Genomic DNA, 27,555 nt, shown 5'->3' with positions numbered 1-27,555 from the left:
TACCATCTGCAAAGAAGTTTAATTTTTAATGGTGCAACATGACCCTTAATTCCTCTTAAAATAAAGCACCACGGGGAGTGAAACCAGCCCACACCATGGCACACACCGATAGCAGATGTGGAGGCTGCTGGAGCGAGGGACATGGCCATGTGAAACCAGCTCATAGCCAGCCTGCAGGGGCAAGTCCCTGTCACCATCTCAGGGCCATCTACAGTCGTGGTCCTTCTCCACTGGAGCCTGACAGGTGCTTTCCTTAACACCACAGGACATGGAATCATGGAATTGGCAGAGTCGGAAGGGACCTCTAAAGATCATCTAGTCCAACTGTCCTGCTAAACATGCCTGGATCTCGCAGGGGCAAGTCCCTGTCACCATCTCAGGGCCATCTACAGTCGTGGTCCTTCTCCACTGGAGCCTGACAGGTGCTTTCCTTAACACCACAGGACATGGAATCATGGAATTGGCAGAGTCGGAAGGGACCTCTAGAGATCATCTAGTCCAACTGCCCTGCTAAACATGCCTGCATCTCCCTCAGGACAAAGGTGTCTTATCCATGAAGCACAACTGGAACATGAAGGTGGAACATCAGGAACATGAAGGTTCCAGTATTGCAGCATTCCCAGTCACCCTCCCCTCCCAGTCCCTGGGATCGGTGGTTTATTTGTTCGCTGCAGATCATCATAAATATTTTTACCAGCTAGCAAAACTTTTAAATCCAATTGCTTTCTGCATTAAATGAAACGCAGTGTGCATAATGTCCTTTCCTTCCCCTACGGTCATTTTTTTTTTTGTATGTCTGTATCAAATCACAGCTTCAGAGTGAAAGAGGGAAGTGCAGGCAAGTGCTGTTCCACACCAACCCCGATGAGCACCTGCTGTCCCTGCCACTGCCCGGGAAAGGGCAGCGCTCCGTGTCTTACCCACGTGTCAGAGAACTTGCAGAACCAAGCTCTCACAACGTATAATTATTATAATTATTCATAAATGTCATCGCTATCTGCCTGCGAGTGCTCTCTGCTTCACTCTGCCATGAGGTAAAGACGGCATATGAATGTGAACGCTGGAACGCTCATTTTTCAGACTCACTCATGCTGTATTTTCTCCAAAACTCCCCATTACAGCCCAAGTGCTGGTTGTACTGGGGAGTTTATCACTGCTCAGTGCCCTAACACGCCAAGGGAGAGCATCGGCCTCATGGCGTTTGCCTGCTGCCTGGGGAGGCAGAGGAGGAACCCCAGCCCCATGGGGAGGAAGAGCAGCTGCTTCTACCGTGCTGTGGGGTCACCTCCACAGAAAACACCGAGAGGGAAGCTCCAGTTGAGGAATGTGTTGTTTTTACCCTGTGCCAGGCTGAGCACAGGAATATACAACACGTCATTTATACCCTATATGGATATTTTATAGGAATACAGAATCACAGAATTATCTAGGCTGGAAGAGACCCTCGGGATCATTGAGTCCAGCCATCCACCCTACTCTAAAGTTCTCCCCTACACCATATCCCCCAACACCACATCTAAACGGTTCTTAAACACAGCCAGGGATGGTGACTCAACCCCCTCCCTGGGCAGCCTATTCCAATGCCCGACCACTCTCTCTGTGAAGAATTTTTTCCTAATGTCCAGTCTAAACCTACCCTGGCGCAACTTGAACCCATTACCCCTTGTCCTATCATCTGTAACTTGGGAGAAGAGACCAACCCCCACCTCTCTACACCCTCCTTTCAGGGAGTTGGAGAGAGCGAGAAGGTCTCCCCTCAGTCTCCTTTTCTCCAGGCTGAACACCCCCAGCTCCCTCAGCCTCTCCTCATAAGACTTGTGCTCCAGACCCCTCACCAGCTTCGTTGCCCTTCTCTGGACCCGCTCCAGCCCCTCAATGCGTACAACGGGAAGAAAGTTTAGAAATTTAATCTGAAAATTTTAGATGGGCATTTGGAGCAATTTCAGAGAGAGAAAAGGCCAAGCACTCACCGCTCTTCTCCACCTGCACTTCCCTCCATGGATCACTCTGCCTGACGAGGACAGAGGCGCTGGCAGCCTGTGGTTCTTCCCACTGCCCCTGCTTTTGGCACCACAAACATCCTCCGCTGTTTTACTGCTACAGAGGAAATAATTTTTACTCCCTGAGTACAACCCTTCAGCACCGGAGTCGCTAAACAAGTGCTCACACAGTTACACTTTTGTAAGCACAAAACAAATAGTGATGTATGGCGGTGAGGCTCTTTTAAACAAGTTATTATCTGTGTAATTGGTTGGGTTCTTTTGCAAAGATTAATAATCATAACAAACTCTGCAGGTCGGGTATTACCACAAGACGAGTGGCTCTGACAATAAGCAGTCACCACTGCAATCAGTAAGGATGCTTAATTGAAGCTAATTTCACTAAGTGACCTTACAAATAATAATTTCCATTTAATACGACAGAATGAATGAATTTTATTTTTTTTAATTTAAGGCACAAACCTTTTAGTTTTCCCCCTTCACCTATAATTGCTACATGAAGCCAGGACCGAATCTGCCCTTTAGCCACACAGTCTCTGGACAACAGCCTTCCACATCTACATTTAATTGCAGATAAACAGGACCCAGTAATAAACAGGACTGAGTAATTTTGTGGAGTCTTTCAGACATACAACACTTGAGAGGAAAATATCTAAAGTCGAGGAAAGGGATATGAGAAGTAGAACCCATAAAAAAAAAAAACCCGAAACACATTAGGCACTTTGTCCTTCTAACAAGTTCTCAGAGGATGGGCTCTCAAACAGGAGAGGGAAAGAAAACGGGCTAGGACTGAAGCAGCCACCCTGATTTCTCTTGGACATTTCACTAGTCCGAGCCACAACTGGAACTAAGTGGTTCAAAAGGGCTGCTCAGCACAAACCAAACATTTTCATTTCCCTGGTGCCACCCAGCACTTCCGAGATCCCTCAGTTCAGGCTGTGTCTCACTTTTCCAAAGCCCCTGGCGTGGCTCTTAAAAGCAATTCCGACAACTTAACAAGCGTGTTACCAAAAACACTGTTTGTGATTAGCTTTTATTTGCACGGCTGTGACCACAAAAAGAAACATAGCAAAGAGTCGGTACACTCACTTGAAATCAGAGTTTTGGTGAGGACAATCATTGTGTGAGCCTTTTCTCAATTATCTCCAATCCTAACCCAAAGACACCTTTTATTTAAGTAGAACCAGCTTCAATCATTTAAATTAGTCTTCTGCACAGTGTCAAAACATAAACAAAAGGGAAAGAATAGCTTGCAGGAGGACGTGTCAACAGCTGAAATAACCAAGATAGCAGAGAAATATAAAACAAATACAAGTGCCAGTAGCAGCTGAATGCCCAAACTCATTGAGCAAAGCACCCTCTTCAGGTGCCTGCTGAGAATTATTCCCAGGTCCAGATTTGCTCTCTATTGCACTTTAAGGATGTTTCTTCCAGCCTCTCGTTAGTGCTTCCCTGTGGTACTAACACAACCCCTGAACTTAAACTTTGCAAAGCATCGTTCTGAGTTTTTTCATGAAAACCACAGCAGAATCTCAACCTTGCTTCTGAGCCAGCGTGGTCACATCAGAATGGCAAGTACCTTGTTAAGCAGGTAACTTCTCCATTTCACCTTTAAATTTGCCCATTTTTTTATATTTCTGCCAGCACACTAGACCTACCAGGGACCAAGGAGAACTTGGTATGAACTACTGCTGCCATTCAGTGGGGCTACAAAACTTCCAAGGGAAATAGCGGTGTGGATAAAGTCCTTGAAAACGCATTTCACTTGGAGAATTAATGTTCAAGATTGTAAGATCTTGTCTTAACTAAGATACTTGCACAATTCAAGTCAAAGTATCTACAGGCATGATGTTAAACACAGTGGTTCCTATTTGTACTGACAGCAAACAATTAATCACTGCCCTAGAAAAGAGTCTTTGATGCTCTCTCCGTACACACCCACGCTTCAAACAGCACTGAGCTGCCAGGCAACCTCCCTTAAATTATATTTCCATTAAGTTATACCAACAAACTCCACCAGGAAGTTTTATTTCCAGTATAGTTTAAGATGGTCACAAAAACTGAAAGAACTATCCCTGCAAAAGACTTCTTGTTTTTAACAACTGTACCACAGGAGGGTTTCTGCTAAGACAGGGACCTCAGCAAAGGTTAGGGAGGGTTTCCAGTTGGGTTGGTTTTGGTTTTTTTATATATCCCTTATGAGTTCACTGTATCTGCAGAAATTTATATATTAGAATTACTTATAAAGAACATTTTCTAAATGGTTCTCTTCCTTATCTCAACTTGCTGACATAGATTGTACCTACTGAAATTAACCCAGCAGAAGTAAAAGCACATCATAATTACGAACAAGGTCTGCAGTTGTACAAATTTTCTCTTTCCATACATTCAAATCAAAATGAAAACCAACTGGCAAGACAAAAATATAGATATGCTTCTATGATATGCATTAAAGACTAATTTGTAGCAGCTTCTTTGGCACTGGAGTGTCAAAAATATCAGTTTTCATTTCCCCTTTAGGATTTATTTGAAAAACTTGGGGATGCAATACGTGAAGATATTAAACCTTAGCAACAACCTAAAAGGGTGAAGAAAAAAAAATAAATGAAAGAAAGATTTCTTTTCAATAAACCCCAGCAACTCAATCTGTCATTTCACTTATAAAGATAAAATCCCTAATATAAAACAAACTCACAGCACCACAAATACAGCAAAAGCCTTTTTTTCAAATCCCACGTAATTTAACACTAAGCACCCAATTCAGATTAACATGAATTGCTCAAAGGCCAAGGAGGTAAAAAGAATGGAGGCTGGTAAATATTGATAAAAGACTGAGATAGAATCCTAAATGGGTGTCAGCATCACTATACCAAAATTTCTGACTGATCTTGCAATTGTGTATAGCTGGGTGAATTTTTCTCCTGAAAAATCAAAGAAATATGAATAAGTGAAAGGCAATCATGTGTCATCATCCGCCTGAATAACTGAGAACTGTCTCTTCAGACCAAATGTCAAGTATGCTATACTTGTATAGTTAATAGTAAAAAAAAAAAAATAAAAAATACAGCTATCCATGATGCAGTTTTGAGAATTTCATGATTTCTTGTAAAACTTGCCACAGAGCAATAACTCTTCACTTTAATGACCCAATAAATAGTTCTCAACAGCCTCCTAATATTATCTGGTATTGAGTCAGATAAAGCAGAGGGGAAAAAAAAAAAAAAAAAGAAAGAAAAAGAGTAAAGCAGGTACACAGAGGTACTGAAAAATCTAGTCCTAAGTCATTAGTATCCCTGACAGTCAGTCTCAAAAATGCCTTTTGAAACTACATAAACTTAGCAATTTTCTTTAATTTCTAATAAAACAGTCGATACAATTCTTGTATGGCAGAACAACACAGAAGTTCATCATTAAAAGGAATTAATTTAAAAAGCAACCTCGTGAGACCCGTAACCTAGCTACAATTAAATGCCATTGCTTTAAAAGCATTTATAAGTTACTCATCACCACAAGACCCAGGAATCATTTTCTCTCTCCCCCATTTACTGTAAGGCAAAATTGTTCCTTGTGAACTTTCCAGTCCTTCTTCCCTCGTTTATACGTAAGGAAGAACACAGGTCCCAGGAAGAGTTTGGCTGCAAAAGTCAGTAACTCTCTCTCTCAAAAAAAAAGCTCTTTATCCCTTTTGGTACTTGACAGAAAATACAATTGTATAGCAACATGAGAATTCTAATCACTGGCAGCGTCCTATTGTCTATACCTTTTACGGTGCTCAGTATATAAAAATAGTATCCTTCACATTAAAGGATAACAGGAGTGGATAAGCGAGAGGCATTGGAGTGCTGCTAGTCACATTAATCATACGTATTGATTGAGTACTGAGTGCTTTTTCAGTTTGTCTGACAAATTGGAATGGCTTCGGTAACCCCTTGCTCAAATGTGTGTTCCGTCTCATTCTCTTTTACATCATTCATTAAACCTCCTGGGAACACACAAAGGCTTTCTCTCCTGGCTGTCCTCGCGGATTCCTTCGCTTGCCAAATGTTCAGGTGCCCTCTCATCCTCCCATTAACACTCTACTGATCTCACAGCAAAAACCTGCCGTGAATTTAAAAACCCTGTTCTACGTGCCCATCAAACCGCCCCTCTCTGTCGTTTCCCTGTGCAGGAAGAAGGCTGTGCTTCACAGGAGTTGTGTTACATCCCCTCCGAGAGTAAAAGTGACAGCAAATGTCACAGGAGATCCCACACTTCCCCAGGTTTAACCTTGGCTACACCTACGTAGTTGTGACAGGCAGGAGCCACTGACACAGCACACCCAGTCAACTTTTTTTAACTTGTCTTTAAAGAGAAGACATTAACATTCTGACTGTGCATTAAAAAAAAAAAAAAAGGTTGGTGAGCAGTACTTTTCTAAAAATAGCTATATGGAATGTCTAAAAACACCTTCTCAGTGCTCCCTACCTGCTCACAGTTGTATCCTGTTTGCCTGCTAGACAGAAATGTAACTGCAAGTACTACAGAGTCACACAGACAGATAAAAATCAAGGCGAGTTGCATTCACTGCCTGTATTATATCTTCTGTAAGAGTTTTGCATTAAAACTTAGTTACTATGCTAGTAGTATCCTTGTTTTGCATTTGGCAGAGTAAGATTACAGCACAGCCCAAAATATCTTGAATGAAACAACTTATGTCAAGCGTTTCAGCTATTTTTAGACTATGCAGCAAAATAAACACTGCAAGATTATTTTTACAGTTCACATTCCGAGTCTATTTGTAGTTTTAAAAAGTTACCTTAGACAATGCTCCCACCACAGATTATGATGGAAATTTCACTGAACTCGAAAGAACTATTTGGGAGGCTGGGTTGGAAGCCATGTCTTATGGTCCTTCATTGCCCTGAGAGAGTTTTGGCAGCTCTGCCAACACAGCTCAACTCCGAGATGCTGCACCAAGAGACTCTTCCCAATTATCAAGAAGGGATCCTGTGGTCTGTGAAGTATTAAGACAGCTAAGAGTAACTTCTTCAAATGCTTGTAAAATCCTTCCTGTCACACTACACCCTCATTCTTTCTTAAAAAAAAAATAAAAAATTAAGAGCACATTAAATAGATTAAAAAGCAAATGGTTGGGGAAAAAGGATCTGGGTGATGCAGAATAAGAAGGCAACATTTCCCACAGAAATACTTCTTCATATCTAACTGTTGAAAAAAGGTCAGTGACATAAATTGTTTTCTCGGTTGTGCAGATACATTTGGCAATATAGTGTACCTTATAAAAACATCACTTATTCAATGCAAGAATTCAAGCATCTGCAGAATCGGAATATAGGAAAAATAATTTAGGGGGAAAAAAATGAAACTGCAATTTTGTAGTGCACGGTAGAGTGAAATTAGGCAATTACATTCTGAAAGGTACATCTCAGAACAGAACTGCTCAATACATAGATCTCTACATTTCCTTCCATTTCTAATACCAGACTGTTAAGAACATGCATACCACTCTGGCAATTAAAGCAAGAAAAAAAGCCTTTCAAGTGTGGCATTTTTTTTCCTCCCTTATTTCACATTCAGTTAAGACTGATGGTGATTTAGAAGTAGCTTCCTCCGTCTTCAGCTCTGCAGTGACTTGGTTTTTTCCACCTCCTGGCATCCCTTCACAATAAACGTGCCTGTTTTCCCTGTGGTTGGACGAGACGTGGTACCCAGATCAGATGCTGCTGTAGTCCGAGCCGCGGGCAGCGAGAGCTGCTGCTGCTTCCCACTCCACGGCGAAGAAGGTAATTGTCCCAAAGAAGCCCACAACCACCATGATCAGGAGCTGCCACTGCAGAAGAAAGTAGTTGCTGTAGAAATAAGCAACTGCAGCACAGATGGACTGAGAGAGAAAACACAACGTAAGAAGATTTTTCAGTGGAGATATCCAGGCTGGTATTACTATCCAAGGATTATCAAACTGACATACACACAGTTTAATATGCAACTTTTAGTAGTATGCTTCTGTAAAAGATCTATCATCTTAAAACTCCATTATATCCCCAACATATGCTTTGATATAATACACAACAGATTTCCGTTTTACTTGTTATTTAAATAGTGCTCACTGCAGAGAGTGAACACAAAACTCAAAGGCATTTGTAGCATCGCAGTTCTCTGGTATTTGAAAACAGTTTGTGTAGAAACACCACTGCCAGGGCTTTAAGACAAAACCCAGAAAACTATTTTGTTTTACAGCGTCACAAGATATTCTGTATCAAGAGCTCGAGGCTTTGACAACCAGCACTGCTTACTTGCAATCTATCCTCTAAAGGTAAAATCTTCATTAGAGCTCATATATCTTTATATTCCACGTCTATCTCAAATTCCTGTTTATCACTGAGAATGAGGTTAAAATGCAGCAGTGTACAAGGAAGAAAAAAAAATAAATCTTTTTTAAGCAAGCAGCTGTCATCTTTTAAACTAGACACACCCTGACCTCTGCTCCCAGCACCAGCTCACTACTGGTGTGACCGCACAACAGCTTCAATGCTTTGCACGGCTGTTTTTCTGCCGATGCCATACCTCTGACCAACACCTCTGATCCTGACCTGGGAAGTTCAGTACAAGATAAATGCCTGTGAGTGAAGTGACCTATGTTGTGTTCATATTGCACAAAGACTTTTTGAGTCTCCAGCCAGCACAGATGTATTTATTTTGGCATTCTGACAACTTCAGAACAGATAAACAACACAACAATTCTTCTTTTGTCTATGTACCCACCTGACAGCTCCCAGTGACATGGGACATTGTCCACAAACCCTTCAACTACTATTTAAACAACCCGTTTCCTTTTAACTCACCCCCCTCTTTCAGAGACTTCTTGAAGTAAATAAACTCCGTAAATTGTTATTTAAATAAAAAACAAGGCTGGTTAACTGTATTAACCTTTTGACTTCAAACTACAATTCCCAACACTTCTAACTTGTAAGTAACAGCAGTTTGATTATATACTCAAACCAAGCTAATACACCAAGTGATACAATCATGCTAACTCCTACCTAAAACTCTTATCTCCCTGTGAGAGATAAAAAAAACAGGCTGAAATTTTTTGCAGAAACAATCTAATTTTTCTGAGGTCATCAAAAAACCCAGCCCAGTATTTCCATAACATTCCAAGAGTCACACTTTCAAAAGGCTGTGCCATGTAATACCTGAACAAACTTAAAGATGGCAAAGGCAGGAGCACTGTCTTCTGAATACAGGAATCCTAAAATGCTGAGGAGCTGGGTGTTAAAGCAGCTGTCCCCCAGGCCCAACAGAAAGCTGCAGAATATAGCCACCTCTTTGCTGAAGGAGAAAATGAATCAAATTTAAAAACCATTCATTGAAACAGCTTACACATCTCTCAAATTATTTTTTGGCAGACTTATTTGGAAACTGAGAATGGAAGAAAGTTATCAGACTTTAAATTTCACTGGGAAAGAACTGGGAACGCTTGGCTTGGCAAAAAGAATAGTTTTATCAGATTTTAATTTCTTGAATGCTAAAGACTTCTGTTACCTAATTCAGTGCAGAATTGACTGCAGAACTGCTAAAAGAACTCATTTTGGTGCTTGGAGCCACAAAGCCCACAAGGCAGTGATTAAAAGCTGAGACACACATGGTGAGTTCATAAAAACTGCAGGATTATTAGAGAAATACCAATTCCTTTTGCAGAGAAATACTCTGGTTAAATAACGAATAGTCACCTGCACAAGCACAAATGCCTATGATTGCAAGTTAGCAAACTGACAACACTGGGTTTTCACACAAATTTTCAAAAATACACCCCAGAAGAAGGTTGCAATGAAGAGATAAGAAAATTCCCTATGTTCTTCCCCTAACACTGAGTGGTGTAAGAGACAGGCATAGCATGGCTCATTAGATCAAGCAGACTTTGACAATGAGCATTCAAAGACTTCAGAAACCAGTAAAACAGGGCAAGGCCGGTGTTCTGGGCTGTACTAAAACCGAGCCCAACACTGGTTTAAAACAAACTGAATTCCTAACACCTAGTACAAGAGTTGCTGGTCTCACTACTGTACTAGATGTCAGAAATGTCAGTTCTCAAGTGGCAGAATTGCTACCAAACATCCTCATGCTTTTTATTCTCATGCCATCTCAATTCCTAAATGGAGTGTGCGCTGGTAGAATATCTACCTTGAATAAAAACAGAATTCCTGAAAGCTTTTTCTGTGGAGTTAGTCACTACACAGAAAAGCAGCTTCAAGGATTTTTCTATTAGAGGAATAAAGTGTTTATATACATCTTGAGTTATGCCTGCCAAAGGGAAAAGTTTACATACCTTGGCATCATATAAGCAACATCATCTGTTCCTTCCATAGGAGCAATAGGGGCGTTATTTGGCATGTTGAAAAAAATTAAGTAAAAGGCAATGAAATGGACAACGATGCCCAGCATCACAACAGGGTTCCTGCCAAAGCGGTTGTTCTTGCTCAGTAAACCAAAGAGTCCTCCACCTGTGTGAGGGGAAAAGGTTGGAGAATTAAATCAGAGAGGGAGATGTAAAGAATAGAGTAGAATGTAAAGCACCACAAAAAAAAGCTGAAAACTGAGATTATAAGCTTCCCCATACTGGCTAACTGAAAGATTGACAGCCATAAGAAGAGTCTCAAGGAACCTGCCAGATCTGCAGCCCCATTTGCAAGTTGACAGAGCTTCTGGGCTGCTAGAGCTGTCTGGGAAATGTGGGCAGGAGATTTATCAGATGATGCCAATGAAGACACTTGAACTTTCTGCAAGTACCTCCCCCAGCAAGCACTGTTTCCTCCAGTGTTGCAACAGTACTCAGTGAAGTGCTTTAGCTCTTTTAATTGCAAAAACATGCATCTCTATGGATCCAAGCTGCTAGTGAACACAGATAGTGTTTGTTGGTTGTTGTGTGTTTTGTTGTTGTTTTTTTTTAAAAAAAAAAACCCACAACACTGCTGTATTTAAGTAAAAAGTATATTATGTATATTATTTTAAGTAATAAAATAGGTAGTGAACATTACCTGTATTCAAATATCGCATCTAATTTAACACAAGGTAACTTTTTAAAAGAAAGAAATCTTTAGTGCAATGCTTTTTAAATAAATTTCAAATAGTTACAATATCACTTAAGAAATAACAAAAATGTAAGCAGAATACTACTTAAAAACAGAATATCAAAATACCAAAAATTCCCCAGTAACAGTGTAGCCTACTGTTTCTCTCATTCTATGTCTCATGTATTCCTTTGCACTATCCCCAAAAGAATGCAAAACCTTCGGATTCATAGTCAGCTCTATTTCATATCCTAGTCTGTGCTCGCTTTACATGCTGCAATGTATAATTCACAGTGCAATAAGGAATCACATTGACCATCTTCTTTCTAGTATTTCATTTTTTGTTTCCATAATCATTGCTGGAAGCTCGAAAGACGGTATTCAGTTAAAAAAAACAAACATATTGAGTAACTACATCATCTTAATCCTTTTTTTTCCTATAAGGTAGTAAATTCAGACTCACCTAAGATTTCTCCAACACCAATAAAAATACCCGAGAGGCCAATAAGGCTCTTCTCTTCACTGCCAAACCTATTCACAGCACCAATACATGTTCCATATACTCCAGAAAAGAATGTTAATTCCAAACCTTTGAAAGAAACCAAACAAAATTGATAACGAACTGTTATGAAAGTTATTAAAAGATTCTTAATGTCTCAAGGCACCTTCCAATTATATATATTCAAATGAAGTATGTGCAGTAGAAGCAATTAGGGAATTTTAAACTATGTAATTATGATAGTCCCCAATGCCAGTTTACAAAAACTGTATTAGAAAAAACACCGTGTCACTAATTACTGTCACATGCACATAGGTTCAGTAGTGCTTCTGTTGACACAATTTCTACGTAGAGTTTATATTTCTGCTTTTCAAGAACTTTGGAATTTCACATGTAAGATTCCCCCATCGCCCAAGTTATGGCATTCCTAAGAGAGACTCCCTGCACCTCAAAATACCGAAAGAGCTCAGATTCCTAAAACAGACTGCTACTTTTATATACATAATGAACTAAAACTGAAAAAGAACAGCTGCTATTTGTTTAAAACTCTTCTTTCTTTCTACCTCCATTACTGTGAGGAAAAGGTAACAGAGTTGAGTGCAACCAGCATGACCGTAAGTGTTGAAAGATATTAGTTGCTTAACTTAAATAAGTAAGTTGGAATAAATAATTGGAATAAATTACTTAGGGTTATAATGCAGTGTGACTTAGCTGTTTGCCTAGCTTTACCGGGCATGAGTGGCTAGATTTGCTGAAGCATTTAGGCTGCAACTAATTTTCTTAGTCATTTTCCCAGCAGCTGGCACAGCGCTGTGTTTAGTCCTTTAGGATAAGGAAAATGTCAGCAACACACTGATGTTTTGGGAGTGTTTTTCCCTGAGTCTGGGACTTTTCAGTTCCCCATGCTCTGCCAGTGAGCACAGGTGTGCAAGAAATGTAAACCAGAAGATAAGGAGGCAGCAACTGTCAGCAGAGACTGCAAATCAACAGGGTAAGAGCAGTCAATGGCCAGCCCTGACACAGAAAAAGAATTCAAGGTGGTGTTGGAAGACCCCAGACCAAAAATCACCATTGGATTAAAAGATGCATGAAAAACATGTGAGGGGTGGGTCTACGGATCCCAAGGGCATCACTGCCCAGGGATTTCTTTGTTGAACGCCCCTCTCTGGAGGTGCCCAGTCCCAGCTGACCCCACTGCTGGACCTTTCCATTCAGTTATTTGTTTTTATAAAATCTGACACCCGAGACTTTGCTCTGGGAAATCCAAGGTCAAGCCTGAAGGAAAGAACGTGCCCGAGTGTCAGTGTGTGTGTGAGAAGTTGGAAGGGGCACCCATGGGGTGCCTATGCCAAGGATCCCTGGTCCGAGCAGCGACAGACTCGGGTGCTGCGTGTGCAACCCCTTGGACGGGGTGTGAATGCTCAGGCAGACACTTCTCCTTTAACAATAAGCAACCATCAGTGTAAGAATAGCAGTTCCTTAATAGAAAATATATTTAAAATAATGCAAATTGTTATGCTTCAACAAAGAAAAAAAGTTCAACAATAGAACTATTTCTCATTTACTTCCTTTGCCTTTTGCTACTGCAAAAGTAAGGTCCATCATGTTCTGGTCTACATGTAGCAGGCTACCTAACATGGTATATGAACTGCATAGCCCTGAAAAGGGGTGAAGTTTGAGCAGTTTTAATAATCTGACCATCAATCTTTGAAATAAAAGCTTTTGCTGGCCTTAAAGGATTTAATATTTTCCTGCATAAAGCGGCAATACTGACCATAGCCACCAGATGGCAGCAGCTATTTTTTCCAAGCCGGACTGATTATTTTCCTGCTACCTCTAAAACCAAATTTCAGATTAATCAGGCAAACCCTGAATTATTCCTTTCCCTTGTTATCTTGCTTCACGTTCCCATTGCACTAAACATCTAAGAGGAATTCAAGTCAGGTAATTCGGGTTAACACAACATTGGAGATGCTGTGATGTAACTTATAACACAGGTTAGTGGCTGGTGCAAGTGATTTTGTAGCTACTGCTGCTATTTCTCTACCTGAAGCTCTGGCAGATGCTACGACATTGTTCTCATAGTTTCTTTGCATCAAAATTTTCCTTTTCACCCACAAGAGGTAGTAACAATTTTTCATAATGGTGACTCTGAGCTGAGGTTCTCAAGATGCATCTATTCTTCCTGAAATTTAATTTGATCAACAGAATTACATCTGAAACCAAATAAAGAGCAAGAATCACTTCCACCCAAACCCATTAAAGATCCCGGTAACATTTTTAACAGTTTTATAGTATTTTTCTTGAAGAATCACTTTAGTATACGGCAAAAATAAATGTGTAATGTGTTTTTATTGTACAACTCACACCTTGGTCTAACAATGGCAGGCCAGGTTTAACTTAAGTTGCTAAAAAGAAAGAGAGCTCTTGCCACAGCAAATACTAATGACAAAAATAGTTGAAAGTGGCTAAACTTTTTCCCAATAGAACCAAGACTAAAATGAAGACTGTCAGTAATTTCCTGCACCTCAATGGAGGGGACACTGAAATCATACTCTGCAAAAATAAGCTTAATTCAAATCCAACACAATTGCATTAAACAACCTACAACCCATTTATAGTGTAATGGCAAATCCCCTGAAAACCAATTACGTAAATTTTGCCTAATTCTCAGTTTGGGTGACCCAGAACTGCACTGAACCAAGAACTACTACATCTGCTCATATTCACAGATTTAGGAGCACCCCTCCTCCCATACAGACACACTTTCCAGGAGTTAGAAATGTCCTGAGTAACTCATTCAAAGTTAATTGAAATATTCAAGTAATGTTTGCAGAGACACAGAGCTGTGACCCTGCTCTGGGGTTAAAATTCCAAACGATGCCATGAGTCCACTACCTACCTGTGTAGGCTGTTGTGACACTGAGAAGCATGATCTCTTTGGTGAAGCTCAGCTTTATAGATTTCTCTGTAAAGACATAAAAACGGAAATTAACATAAACTTCTGCTAAGACTATTTAGAGACTCTAAACTTTCTTTTGGTCTTTGCTTAAAGCAAAAATAGGTTAAAATTATGCAAACTGTGACTTTATTACAGTAAACAGAGTGCTACACAAACCAACCCTCACCTCCCCTGTAAAAGAAATGCTGTGATCTGAAATCCTTTTTTGTAACAAATGCCAGGAGGGGAAATACTAATGAGGGGATACAGAATTTTCAATTAGCAGACCATTTTCTGCTCATAGTGTTCTTGTATTGTCTCTGAGTTCATGGTGACTGTCTCCTAAAAATATAAATAAATTCTCAGTGAAGATCCCTATGTTCTTAAAACAAACTTAACAGTCAGAGGCAGACCACATCAAACTACAATGGAAACTGCAGATGCTCTAGTTCAAATTTGTTGGTTTTCAGTGGTATCGCTTGGTAACAAAATAAAACAACACGTAACTTCTCTTTTATCTTATGTTAGTGATTTTTTTTTTTATTATTTTTGTTTTTAAAAAAAAGCACTTTCATGCACTAGCTTTCCCAAGCAGTGACCTGTTCTTCTGGAGCGTGTCTCCAGACAGAAGGTATTGTGAAATAGCTTGGATCTGAAACTGCCTCAAGGAAGTACTTCTGAGCTTCACTAGTATGTAATTTAAGCGAAGTCTACTTCACTCTCCTGGCTTGCAAGTCAAGCTTTGTTTGTAAGACACTGTCACCTGAAAGGAGCACTTCTGAAGCACAGAGAGCTCACAGTAATCACACATCAACAGTAATTTGCCCACGCGTTAGTTCAGTGGTTCCCAAGATTTTCCAGTTCCAAGCCCCATTTTGCCTAGGCTCAAAATCACAAATACTCACAGAGAGAACTGAATTCCTATCAGGCTCAAAACTCATCAGTCCTGTGTCCCTGTGTGAACTGCCATCTCTGATCTGAAAACCTTTGCCTCCTGGCAGTCATTTTTCCAAGCAGGACATCCCTGAAGGTCTGTATTTGAAGTGGAGTAACTGAAATGCATTCTTAAAACCTTAATTTTCACAAATTTTTGTTTTAAGTGATGATCAGATTATCAGGAGAATTATGGAGAACTGGAAAGAATGTGTCAGAATTTTTTAAAACCACTCTTACGTGAAATATTACTTACTGAAGGCAGCCACTGCTCTCGCCAGTTTGTTTTGTGCAGACCTGGATAAACAAATGACATTGTCAAAATGGAAAAAAATAACTATGCATCACTATGCTGGAAGTCAGCTTAACTTATTTCAGATTTTCTGTACATTTTCTAGCCCAGAATTATATACTGGAATGTACCAAATTATTATTAAAGATTCTGAGAATCTAAACTACAAACTACAAAATTTATGTGCTTTCCGGGCTAGTGGATGCCATTCAAGAATTAACCTGCTTAACAGAGTCTTTCTTCTGAGCATTTTTAGCTTTGAACATTTTTTCCACTGGCACACTTACTGATGTTTTTGTAACATTTCCATTATTCCTTAAAAGCAAAAATATTTAAACTGATGCCTCAGGCAAAACTGTACTAAATCTATGTACCTGTGCACTTCTAATGTATTTATCAGGGTGGCATATAGGTATTTAGAGAAATATGAAAAATATGTTTCAGTATGTAAAAGATAACCTATAAAAAGGGAGTAATTCCTGCTTATTCCAACCTTTAAACTGGGCTGATGAGGGCAAGACAGACTATGAAAGGCAGATTCATGTTTAATAATCAGTGGAGAAAAGAGGTAAATGGTATCTTTCCAAAAGCACTTCCTCATTAATAAAAAAAACTTAATACTGCACTCCACCTTTGAGAATATGTCACATAAAGAACATTAATTCTCGCTTAGGGTACAGATACTTTTCTATTAAATCTATACATTCTACAGGTTGTTCATAACATTTATGTTTCCATTTCAGAGGGCAAGTGAGTGCGAAGTTCCATCGAGGAGCAGGAACACAAACCAGTGTATGTGACAACATGTTATTGCCGTAAGCACTTACGAGCCATCCCCCAGGATTTCATTAGCAGAATCTTCCTCCCCTGGAGCTTTTGTGTCCTCTTGTTTCCTAATCAGAAAGAACAGAACTGTGCCCACAAGACTGATAACAGTCAGGGCAATGAAGACAGTTCTGCGATCGCTCTCTGTGGAAAAACAAACAAGAGTCATAACCAGATGTGCAAAAGCAATTCAAACCAATTCAGCTACCTTCAAAGAACTAACACAGACATACTACGAAACAGCGTTTAAAACGCACACTAATTTGCTAACTTACCTTTCAAGTGGAGCAAAAGGTACTCAGCTGCTGGCAAATTCCTGTCTCAGTTTTATGATGCCAATAAAATATCGGCATAATTAACAGTGTCACTCGCATTTTCTGCCATGCAAAGGCTATGACCAAGGAGGAGCCAATTAACAAAATAAATTATTAGCAGAAGAAAGCACATTTCTCAAGACTTTTATAATTCAGAGTGGACATAGCAAACTATCCCAAAACCCTTCAAATTTTTTTAAAAAAAAGCTCTTTACCAGCATCAGAAATATTAGTGCCGTAACATCATAAACTGGGAGGCTTGTAAACTACAAAGGCTTTAAAATCATCAAAACCTCACTGACAGAATGTACACTGTGCAGCTGGAGGAAGGGAATTGCTGCCCCGTGCTCTGCTGCACCAACCAACTTGTTAGGCACAGACAAATCAGTAATACAGAAGTCACTCTTATTTACAAATATTAAGCAGGGGAAAAAAAAGCCAAGAAACAGCTAATAGCTGTGATTGATTCTGCAGATATTGCCTACGCTTGTATTTACTTTCAGCTTAAACATAAACATAGAATTATTCTACAGCAATATTCTGCATGATTACAGATCAAAAAGAATACATGCTTCACCTTGAAGTGCCTGTAATACTTCTATATAGGTAGTAAAAGGAAGGAGGAATTGTTTTTTAAATGCTGTTAAATTTTCTGGTATCAATGTTTTTTAATAAAGTGGAATCTCAAAACATTTAAAGCTGGAGGAACATTTAACAGCAGAACAGCCTTACAGTGAACTGCTCTGTTCTGCACGTAGCAAGAGCAATGAAGTGGAGAATGCACAGATGTTTCAGGCCCATCAGGTTCAAAGTGCCCCCAATACTTTCAATAACATGCTAAAGGTGAAGGAATGTAAAGACAACCTTTAAAAATTAACCTGTGCTGCGCTACAAGCCCATGGCTGTGGGGAACCTGAAAAGATGGATCTAACAGAGGCATGAATTGGACTATTCCTCTCAACAGGGCAGTATTTCTGAAGCTCGATAATTATCATGTAAAAGTCAACATCTTATTCCTGATTGACTACAGCAGAAGTATCCCCATATTTTAAATGTTAAAAGAATTGACCATTCTAGTAGATATTTTACTTTAAGACTACAATGAAGAAAACTCTCATAGCCACTATAGAACAGGACAAACTTATTTGCAAAACGTGGATTTGCAGCAATACTCGGTTTTTATAACTAAAATCTTGCTACTTTTTGCTCTATCTTCCCCATTGCCATTTATTAGCGGATACTGCCACCCACCTTGCCTTGCTTATTTAAGCAGTTGCCAGAAATCTCTGCTTTAAAACCAGTTTCAACCACTATTCAGCTTCTCAAGAGTATTAAGCAGTCCACTGTTCTCCAATTCCTGCTCTGTACCAGTCTAGCACCACGTCAAACAAAAAAACTATAGTACTAATTACAATTCCATTAGCAAGTTAGTCTTCATAAAGTATGCTGAGAAAGGAAGAGTGAGTTATTTACACATCTTCCAGCGATGGAGCAGTTTAAGCAGCAGCAGCCCACTCTCAGGCTGGCTGCACCTCTAGGTGCAGGGGGGTGTCAGCACAACCATTAGCGCAGCCATGAAGTGAACTGGGAGGGTTTTCCTTTATTTCATAGGTTAATCAAGTCTCCAATCTGATTTAGAAGGATGGTCGACACCAGGAGCTTACTTTGGAATGGAACGGTATGTATATTAAATATACAGTCATTCTAGAATACTTTTCTGCCAAAATATGCATATTTTGGCATAAGCGTGTCTGCACAGGTCACAAACCCGGAGTAACTATGGTGGAAAACCCTGTTCTAAACCAACATTCTGAAGAATTTCATCGACAATACCCTAGAAGGTGGTGTTAAAGTGCATTGTGTGCAGGAAAACAACATACATAACACAATGATCACGAGTCCTATGGAACACTGAATCAAAAAGATATTCCAAAAATCGTCTAGCTTACAAGAAATAGGAAAAAAAAATGCCTATTATTGTCTAAGTTTCTTGCCACTTTCCAGTTCATTATTTCATCCGTTTATTCACACTACCATACTTTAAAGGATGGCCTCCCATATAAACAAGCAATACCCACCTGATATGTGAGTTTTTCCTTGCCAAGCGAAGTATATATAGAGGTTACCAAAAAACAAGCTGTAAACAAGAAGGACAATAAAGGTGAACAGCACTTTTTGCGGTAAGATAAGGTAGTAGCATCACAGTAAATCTATTCTACACAAGAAACAGTAGTGTGCAACTGTGAAATAGAGACACTACTCACCCTCCATGCAAACTTCTCACTCTACATAAACACTTCAAACACCATAGAGGATTCTTCCCCATAACACTAGCTATTCATTTTCAAGAATCAAAACATAAGGTGGTAGCAAAAAGGAGGAAATCATTAGAGTTTCCTCACTCTAATTTTGGAAAGGTATAGGTTAGAAAGCTGACATATTTGTGGAGATGATTTTGAAATACTTCCTTAGAAGGGTAATGTGTTGTGCCTGAAGTATTGCCCCAGCAATGCTGAATTGGTTGTTAACAGCTCCAGGGAAATTCTGTGTTCCTACCTACAGTTTCCTGAAATATAGTAATTCTGAATGAATAGCGACTCAAAACAGCCTTAGAGTCAAGTTTCCTCATTCAAAGGCATTCATTTTGCTTACTGTAAAACACAATTAATTGGATTTGTGGAAATTACTACTCTGGTAACGTATTGATATGTTAATTCCTGAACCTGAAATTTAAAAAACACAAGAGGTCTGCCACTAGGACAGACTGTTGTTCCACTAATCCAGTGTTCTGTCCCCACAACAGCTTTGGCAATGCCATTTAGAGCAGGCTCACCAGCCTAAGCACCTTCTGTGGCTGATTCTCCTCATTATCTCCCAATAGCCAGAATTGCTAGATTAGGGGTGGTAAAAGGCATACCTCTTCAGGAACCATTTGTGGACCTTCTGCAAAGGAAAGGGGCTCAGTGTTTTTAGTCTCTCAAGTCAGCAGCTCTGTCTTCTTGCGCATTTTTGTTATTTTTCCCTGTATCTTAATTAAACTACACTCTCCCGAGATGCATAAACCATATCTACACAAAATACCCAACGACAGCAACACAGCATCCACTACCTCGTTCTCACTACCCATCCTGTTGCTGAGACTTTTGTTGACTTTTTTGGTTGATGCAGCACCCGAAGCTTAGTATCAGAGAACTACTGACAACAAGATCTGTTTTCTGATTGCCGGGTCCAACTTTAGTATCTTCACTTCAACCCATCAGCAAGGTCCAGCTGCTCCCTCAGGGAAGCAAAGCTAAGAGTCACAGAGCAGAACACATCCAGCAGAAGTGTCTCATCAGCCAAAGCTCAACTTCGAGCGCAGCAAGAAGGCCAGGCCCAAATATTGTAGACAGGGGCAACCAAGAGTCCAGACCATCATACAATTTCATGTTGATGAGACAGGTCTGAGGTCAAGCCAGGAAGTCATTCCACAGGCCAGAGTTGAGTTCAGTGATTGCCACGCAGGTCCATGGTGACAAGGCAGAACAAAGCCAAGATGGGAACTCAATCTACATCAGCCAGAGCCAGGCATAGCTGTGGCTAAGCTGGAGACCAGCACTCCTCCAACATGGCTCTAGAGGAACTGAACACCCAGGGCTGAGTTTAAATGGTGCTGCTGGGCCCATGGACAGATGGGAAGGGTGTGCTGGAGGTGCCAGGTGAGGCTGGGCAGGGCCATTAAGGCTTATTAGTGCACTGATATCCTGGCACAAATTAGCACAGCCCTTCACAATCAACAAGATTGCTGTTACCTGTGTCAAATGTGCCCCTAACAGCATCTTGAGAGCAGAGGCTTGCAATATGTAACTTTAATTCATTGTTCTGTAACGCACACTAGCAGTGTCGCTTCCAGCCTTCCCTCCTGCTCCTCTGACTGCAGGGGACCAGTGGAGTATTGTTAGATGCAGCTTCCCACTTATCTAAAAATGTAAAAAGTAGAATGTGTATGCTACCAAAAAATACATTAACGAAGAGCACTTACCTGGACTGTAAGAGTGCCCAAAATACTCCACTGTTCCTTCCAATGGTGTTTTCATCAGAATTTACAGTTAAGCAATTTCCCTGTGCCGTCCAGAGCACTGAAACAGACAGAATATATTGCTCAGGAAATTAAAATATTTTAGAGGTATGTTCAAGTGTAGCAAAGAATAGTAAACAGGGTAAGAACAATGCTTACCAGCAGCTGCAATGCCAATAAAAACAGAAGCAGTGTAGAAAGCCCATGTGGCAGGTTGGATAAAAACTGCAATGTAGAGGCTAGAATAGAACAGATCAGTTTATTGAATATAGACTTAAAGTGGGAAATGCTCTTTAACAATCTCAGTTTGCTGCTTCTAAATCTGCTACTCTCTCTTAAGTGACATTGGAAAACAGCTCAGGTCATATGTGAAAAAAGGTAACCTTTTTACTCCCCCAAGCATGTAGAATGTTTTTTATATATAGTCATTGACCTGAGACCACAACCTGAACTCCACAGTCAGCAAAGTCTGGAAATGCTGTGGAAAAAATACAGTTTGTTTCTGGCAGGTTGAACTACTCTGCAGTTACACGTCTACCGATACAGACAGCTGCGTGTCTTAGCCAGAACAATTTCATGTATGGTATGGTAGCCTTAGGTGTGAAAAATGAAAGAAAGATTTCAAAGGAAGCAGAAAACAAAAATTAAAATACTTACCTATAAAATATGCCACTAACAAACATGGAGAGTTGAGGTCCTACTATCGCAACCACTGAAGGTGATATGAGATTTGATGCAGAGAATACTCCATAAATAATGGACATGCTACAGAAATAAACACCAAAGACGATTAAATACTTCAAATAAATATAGGGTGTAAGTGCAAATATTTAAGAATATACACTCAATTCCAAAGTATCAAGTTAAGTACATACATAACTTAAGTAACTGCATAACTTCCATGGTCAAACATTTCCTTCCTTCCTTCTGTTACCCTCACCCATTGCACTCCTTATGGCAATACAGGAGTGTGCAGTGTTTCTTAAATTGCTGAACAGAGTCCCACCCTCACCCATTGCACTCCTTATGGCAATAAAGGAGCATGCAGTGTTTCTTGAATTGCTGAACAGAGTCCCAAACCATTGGAGGAAAGCACAGCTCGTCATTTACAGCACACATTTCTCAAACTGTGCCTTAACAACAGTTACTGTATTTTATACCCAGTACTCCTAGAAGACAATGTTCCGGAGCCTCATTCGTCTATCAGTGATGTTTTCATTTCTGCCAAATACACCACAGAAATTGTATAGATATATTTTGTGCCAGTTGTATTTTTAGTTTAAATTAAGACAGTGAGCCCTTCGACCAGGTTTTTCTACATGACAGTTTAATTTGGCATTCAAAAGGTCCCAAATCACGCTTGGCGAGTTTGGCTGTGCCAGTGCAATAAACAAACAGAATGGCTTCTCGTGTTGTTTGCTTCTCCTCTTTCTGACTGCCCCTTTCACATTTACATTGCAGGATTTCCTGGAAGTTGATCCACACCACCTAACCTACACAACCACACAGAGGGGTACAAGGGCAAACAACCAAGGCCTTAGGTAGCAGTTTTATTTATTTTAACTTCCACATTATGCATCTCCTAAGATAAAAATGCTAAGAATGTGATGACTGTATGGTGTTTTTTCTCCCTACAAAGAAAAAATGCAAGAGCTATGTAGTTCAACTAGAAATAAATCAGAACTAGAGTGAATGTGAGAAGCCCATGTTTTAAACTGCTCTTAGTATGTAATTAAATTCTGAAGTCAGCAGAACACTACAGTCTCTGGGAAGTATATCTCTACGAGATGGAATTATGACCAGCCTCGCCCTGCAAGAAGCGCAGTAATCAGAAGATCTGTGTAAATTACCTTGTGTAGCCACTACCATGAAAATCCGTGTTGTTTAAATTGGTGATAACAGTTTGCTGCGAGGAGAAAAATCGTATGTTAGAACATATCTTGTAGTCCAAGAACACTCGCATCAGCTTAAAGTCAGTATTAAATGTTAGAAGTAATCATTAATAGACTCTACAAAGGACTTAAAGTATTGCAACTCGCAACACCTCCAGAATGAAGGTGAAGGAGATATTTGGCCAGGAAGCTTCTATGTTGGAAGCAGTAATTAATACTTCAGGATTATATCATGATTTCCATCAGAGACCTTAAAATATTTCACAAAACACCTCTGTTAGGTAGATATGTATGACTATCTTAGTTTAAAAAGCAGAGAAAAAAGGAGAAGCCTAAAAATAGTCTTAATTTGACCTAATAGGAGCTTCTGATAAGAGTTTCCGTTCTTTTCAGTTTCCCCTGTTCCTTTTTTTTCCCCTTGAATCAGCTTTAGTGATCATAAGACCATGTAATCAGTTGGTCTGGCCAGTAAATCTGATTGAAAGTCACTTGTAATGACTTTAATGGCAATAAACTACATGATCACTAGGTCCAATTCAGTGCTGTGAATTCACTGCAGAACTTCCAAGATCCCTGGGTTGTACTTATGTACTGTATCGTGCTGCACAAGGAATTGTACAAAAACTATCCGAAGCAGTTATTTCTATAGCACAGAGAAGGATATTTCTATGTCTGAACCCAGAAAGGGTTCTTCCTGCAAGTCAGAAAAGAGAAGCCGTAAGACCTTAGGCTCTCAGAGGTATGTTGAAATCTAACTGTCCTTCAGGCATATAACTAATATTGAGAGCAACACCAACAACTCAGAGGATCTGGGCTAAGTCTGTCAGCAGCAGGATTCTAGAAATGTGAGTAGTTAGAGTACAATCTCCTTTGAATAGTAAATATGAATTATGTTATGCCTAATTTTGCTTCAGTGTGCAGAGATACACGATCCTAAAGCAGTAAATTACTTAACCAGATGGAAGGTGACTTGGCAGTTCTAGCAATTGTGGAAGTCTGACTACTTGTCAGATGTTATCATCGTCCTCCCCCTCAATGTCTACCTTGTTAGAACAGAAAACTACGCCAGATTAGGAAAGACACTCGAGGAAAAACTAGGAGCATGGTTAATAACAGCTTAGCAAATATTTTGAAAGGGACTATAAAGAATAATCAGAAATATGGAAGGTCCAATGTGATTCAATTGTTAAATATTTCAAGTGCCAAAACATACACTATTTTCAAAGTCCATTAATACATTTGATAAGATTCATAATTTTGTACTTTCTGAGCAATCAGACACACATGTAGCAATGCTATCTTAAAGAAAGAAACTGCTTAATTATCTGGTTAAACAACTTAATCTAGTCAATGCTAAAACAAAAGAAAGGAGACAAAACGTCAAGGTGTCTCGCACATTAAAAAATCCCAAGTAAAGCAACTCCTACATTTGAGTACACTAAAGGCAAGAAAGGATGAACAACTGTCACAGAAAACTGGCATGTTTTGAAATCCACACCTACCGCAATATTTCCACATGTCTGGAAAGCAGTGAATATAAACATAAACGAGACTCCCAAAATAATTATGTTGAAAAGTTTTTTTGAATCAGGAGACATCTTGTGTTTTCTTGCCAAGTCCTCAGCTTCAGGCAGGAAAAACTCTAGTTTCTTTTAAAAAGTTTCCTCTTAACCTCTGTTAAAAACAAAGAGCCAAAAAGAATAAAATGTAAAAGAAAGCTTCAGAGATGAGGAGTACTTATAGCTACTTATTAGCTGCTAGAACATAATCATCAACTAATAAAGAATCTGGTGACTTGTAAATAATGTAATGTACAGCAAAATCAGTAACTCAAAAAAAAAACCCAACAAAAAAAAAAAAAAAACAACAAACCAACAAACCCAAAACAAATAAGCAAACAAAAAAAACTCCCAAAGATAAAGGTCTGGTAGAAAAGCTTCTCTCTACCTTTTCCCATGAAGTTCACAGAGCAGACCACCGTGTGTTACTTCTCCAGGACATCTCTTTCCCCCAACCGAAGCAGTTTTCCAGATACCGAAGTTAGTTCATCCGCTCAGTTTCTTGCCATTGTGCTAAATCCGAATTCTGGTCCAAAGCCTTTAAAATCACCTGACGAAGGAAAGATGAGCCATTCGGGCACAGCAGTCGTTTCCATACATGTTGGACAGGAAATAAGGAACATTTCCCAATCTCGATCAGCTGACCCGGCCTGGCCAGCCCCTGTGCACTATGGGAAATGTAGTTTTAGCAACGTATGCTTTTTTCCACTTGAAAGGGTGGAGGTTTCCTAATCCTTAAAATAAAAAGTTTTTAAGAATTATAATCTCTATCCACTAAATAATACTGAATAAAAAATTAAATAAAATATTTTTAAAGTCTTAGAAAGTCATTTAAGAAAGCTATCTGATTAGCTGGATTCAAACACAAAAATAGTCATCCCAAAGGGAAAATAATTCCCACCTGGGAGAAACCAAGTCTCTCAGTGCCAGCCACACACAGGCTCTGCTCAGCGTTTCTGCCTCCTGTTGCCTCAGCGACTCAGAAAAGTCTCTGTAACCTTTCACTGCTTTTTCTTGAGGCACAACATTCATTTTTAGTAATTACACACCCTTAAGATTTTACTTCACAGTATATCCAAATAACAAATTTCAGATGGATTGATCTTTAGGCTTTGAAGATCTCTGTCAGAGCACCAGAAAAACTGAAAGAGGATCACACATCTTGTATCGACCAAATATAAGTGCTTTTTACTGTTATTATCCTGTGTCTGTCCCATTGGGCCTCCCAGTCAGGATTGGAGCGTTCGGCTAAATCAGCTCCACTTAAGTGATGGCCAAAGAGGAAGGGAAGGAAATACAGAATTGACTGAAGTAGATAATCAAATTTTACCTCTGCTATCTACATCTAGAATTGACTGAAGTAGATAATCAAATTTTACCTCTGCTATCTACAGTAAAGGACTTAAATAAAATTCATATACCAGCTATTGTTACATATTTAACTCCTCTAAATATATATTTATTTATTACTCATGGAAGAAAGTCGGTACGATCGGTCAGAGGCTGCTTTACAAAGATCCAATTAGAGAACCAAGGTGGGTTTTTCCAACACAAGCAAAGCTCTCTTCTTCCTTTACTGTAATTTGAATTTATAGCAACAGATTTTTAAGATCCTCTGGGCACTGTGTCCCGCTCACACCTTCTTCCCCTTGGGCCACCATAAGCCTTCACCCAGCTGCCCAGCAAACTGGGCTGGTGTCCTGGACCCATTCTTGTGGCAGCAGCTTGTACTGGTTTGAAGTGACTGTGAAACCAGTGAATAAGGGACGCAAGAAACTTCCTCCTCATTTTAGGGCAATCATTTGCAAAGATAAACTTCAAATTTCTCCTTAGAGAAAGGGTTTCAGCAAGTAAGAAAAGTTTTCATCAACATCTTCTGGAGAAAAACAGTGAACAACAGAGCATGAAGCAATACAAAATGTGCAGTAATAGTTTATTTGATTTCTTAAGTCTTTTGTAGCAGGAAACAAACTGTTGCTTCTAGGCTTGCATTGATGCCATTGCTTATTTTGATACTTCTTAAAAAAAAAAAAAAATTAAACATTATTACAGTAAGAATACAGATTTAAATTCTGAGTTTGCTTTCTCATATTGATACTATAATTGCGCTGAACAAATCAGTAGAGAACTCTTTTTTTTTAACATAGAATTACAAAACAGATGAGTAGAAACATTTATCATTTTAAGAGGAGCACCAAGTATTACAGCTCATACTCAAAAGTTCAGGCATTTTACTCGGCGCCTGAAAGTACAGGCAGCAACAACTTTTGGGACGGGTGAGCAGCTTTCACTGAATTCCCTAGGGAAAACTCCGGGAATGTGCTTACCATCCTTACACAAGGATGTGCTAATCCTTACACAAGGGCTGTGTTAATCCTCACCCTTGTTCCCGTTTCACCCCTCTCGCTGCCAAAGCACCCAACTTTCAGAGAGAGCGCTGTGTGTGTGTAGAGGGGGATCCGGGCCCACAGCTCCCTCACAGGCACCGACGCAGCCGGGAAAGAAGCCCAGAAGCACCCACACCGCTCTGCCACCGGCTCCACAGCCTGCACCATCGCGGCAGGGCCCGGGGAGGCTTCACCTAAGCACCGCTGCCAGCAGACACTCGAGGGGAGCCTGCGCCGGCCCGCTGTACCCCCTCACGACACAGGGCAGCAGCCGCAGCACAGCCCCGGCTGTGGCGGAAGCAGGGAGAGCACAGAGCTCCCGCGGCAGCTGCCCTGAGAGAAACTCCCTGGCAGCATCCCCAGCCGAGAGCCCGCACCCGCCTCCCCTCACAGCGCTCTCCCCTCCGCGGCCGCCATTTTAAACCGTCCCCTCCCGCCCGCGCGGGAGCCGCTCCCCTTCCTTAACACTTCTTTTATTTTTTTTCCTTTTCTTTTTTTCTCCTACTCGGCAGGGATCCCCCGCCCCTCTTTCCCCCCACAGCAAAGGCAGGTCTCCTTATTTCCGTTTTTGTCTTTTTTTTTTTTTACCGTTTTCGGCGCACATTGTTCAAAATTTCCCCGCCTCCGCCGAGACTTTCCGGGTCACGGCGGAGCCGCCTTAACGGTCACTTTCAACGGCAGGCGAGTTATTAATTTAGAAGGCAATTTTCCACGCGCCCTCTCCGGGGCCGTTACCTGTGGAAAAAAAAAAAAAAAAAAAAAGAACGAAAGACAAACGAGGCCTGGCGCGG

The 27,555-nt window shown here is 40.2% G+C and overlaps 1 protein-coding gene across 1 annotated transcript; it reads right to left on the bottom strand.

Annotated features, from left to right (window-relative positions):
- Nucleotides 1–3,015: 3,015 nt before the first annotated feature.
- Nucleotides 3,016–27,398, bottom strand: MFSD11 (major facilitator superfamily domain containing 11). Its single transcript, XM_014953382.1, has 15 exons — nucleotides 27,353–27,398; nucleotides 24,766–24,927; nucleotides 24,321–24,492; nucleotides 22,777–22,832; nucleotides 21,584–21,691; nucleotides 21,086–21,165; nucleotides 20,891–20,987; nucleotides 18,948–19,006; nucleotides 16,558–16,699; nucleotides 15,695–15,735; nucleotides 14,467–14,532; nucleotides 11,529–11,654; nucleotides 10,324–10,498; nucleotides 9,191–9,326; nucleotides 3,016–7,878 (listed from the first exon to the last, which is right to left on the bottom strand). Exons 3-15 carry the CDS (start codon nucleotides 24,414–24,416, stop codon nucleotides 7,711–7,713), a joined length of 1,350 nt encoding a protein of 449 aa, XP_014808868.1. The 5' UTR covers nucleotides 24,417–24,492; nucleotides 24,766–24,927; nucleotides 27,353–27,398; the 3' UTR covers nucleotides 3,016–7,710.
- Between the last annotated feature and the right edge of the window lie 157 nt (nucleotides 27,399–27,555).

Source organism: Calidris pugnax, unplaced genomic scaffold (assembly GCF_001431845.1).
Source record: "Calidris pugnax isolate Ruff unplaced genomic scaffold, ASM143184v1 scaffold9, whole genome shotgun sequence".
NCBI lineage: Eukaryota > Metazoa > Chordata > Aves > Charadriiformes > Scolopacidae > Calidris > Calidris pugnax.
The sequence above is the reverse complement of the archived record's forward strand: the minus strand, read 5'-3'. Positions and strand labels throughout refer to the sequence as shown.

What these genes read in the sequence shown, in the direction of transcription:
- MFSD11 (XM_014953382.1), bottom strand. Translation starts at nt 24,416, where the DNA reads ATGTCTCCTGATTCAAAAAAACTTTTCAACATAATTATTTTGGGAGTC. An exon ending in TGGGCACTCTTACAGTCCAG is followed by an intron (nt 19,007 to 20,890) that starts GTAAGTGCTCTT and finishes TCTTGTTTACAG; the next exon opens with CTTGTTTTTTGGTAACCTCT. An exon ending in TGTCACAACAGCCTACACAG is followed by an intron (nt 11,655 to 14,466) that starts GTAGGTAGTGGA and finishes TTTCTTTCAAAG; the next exon opens with GTTTGGAATTAACATTCTTT.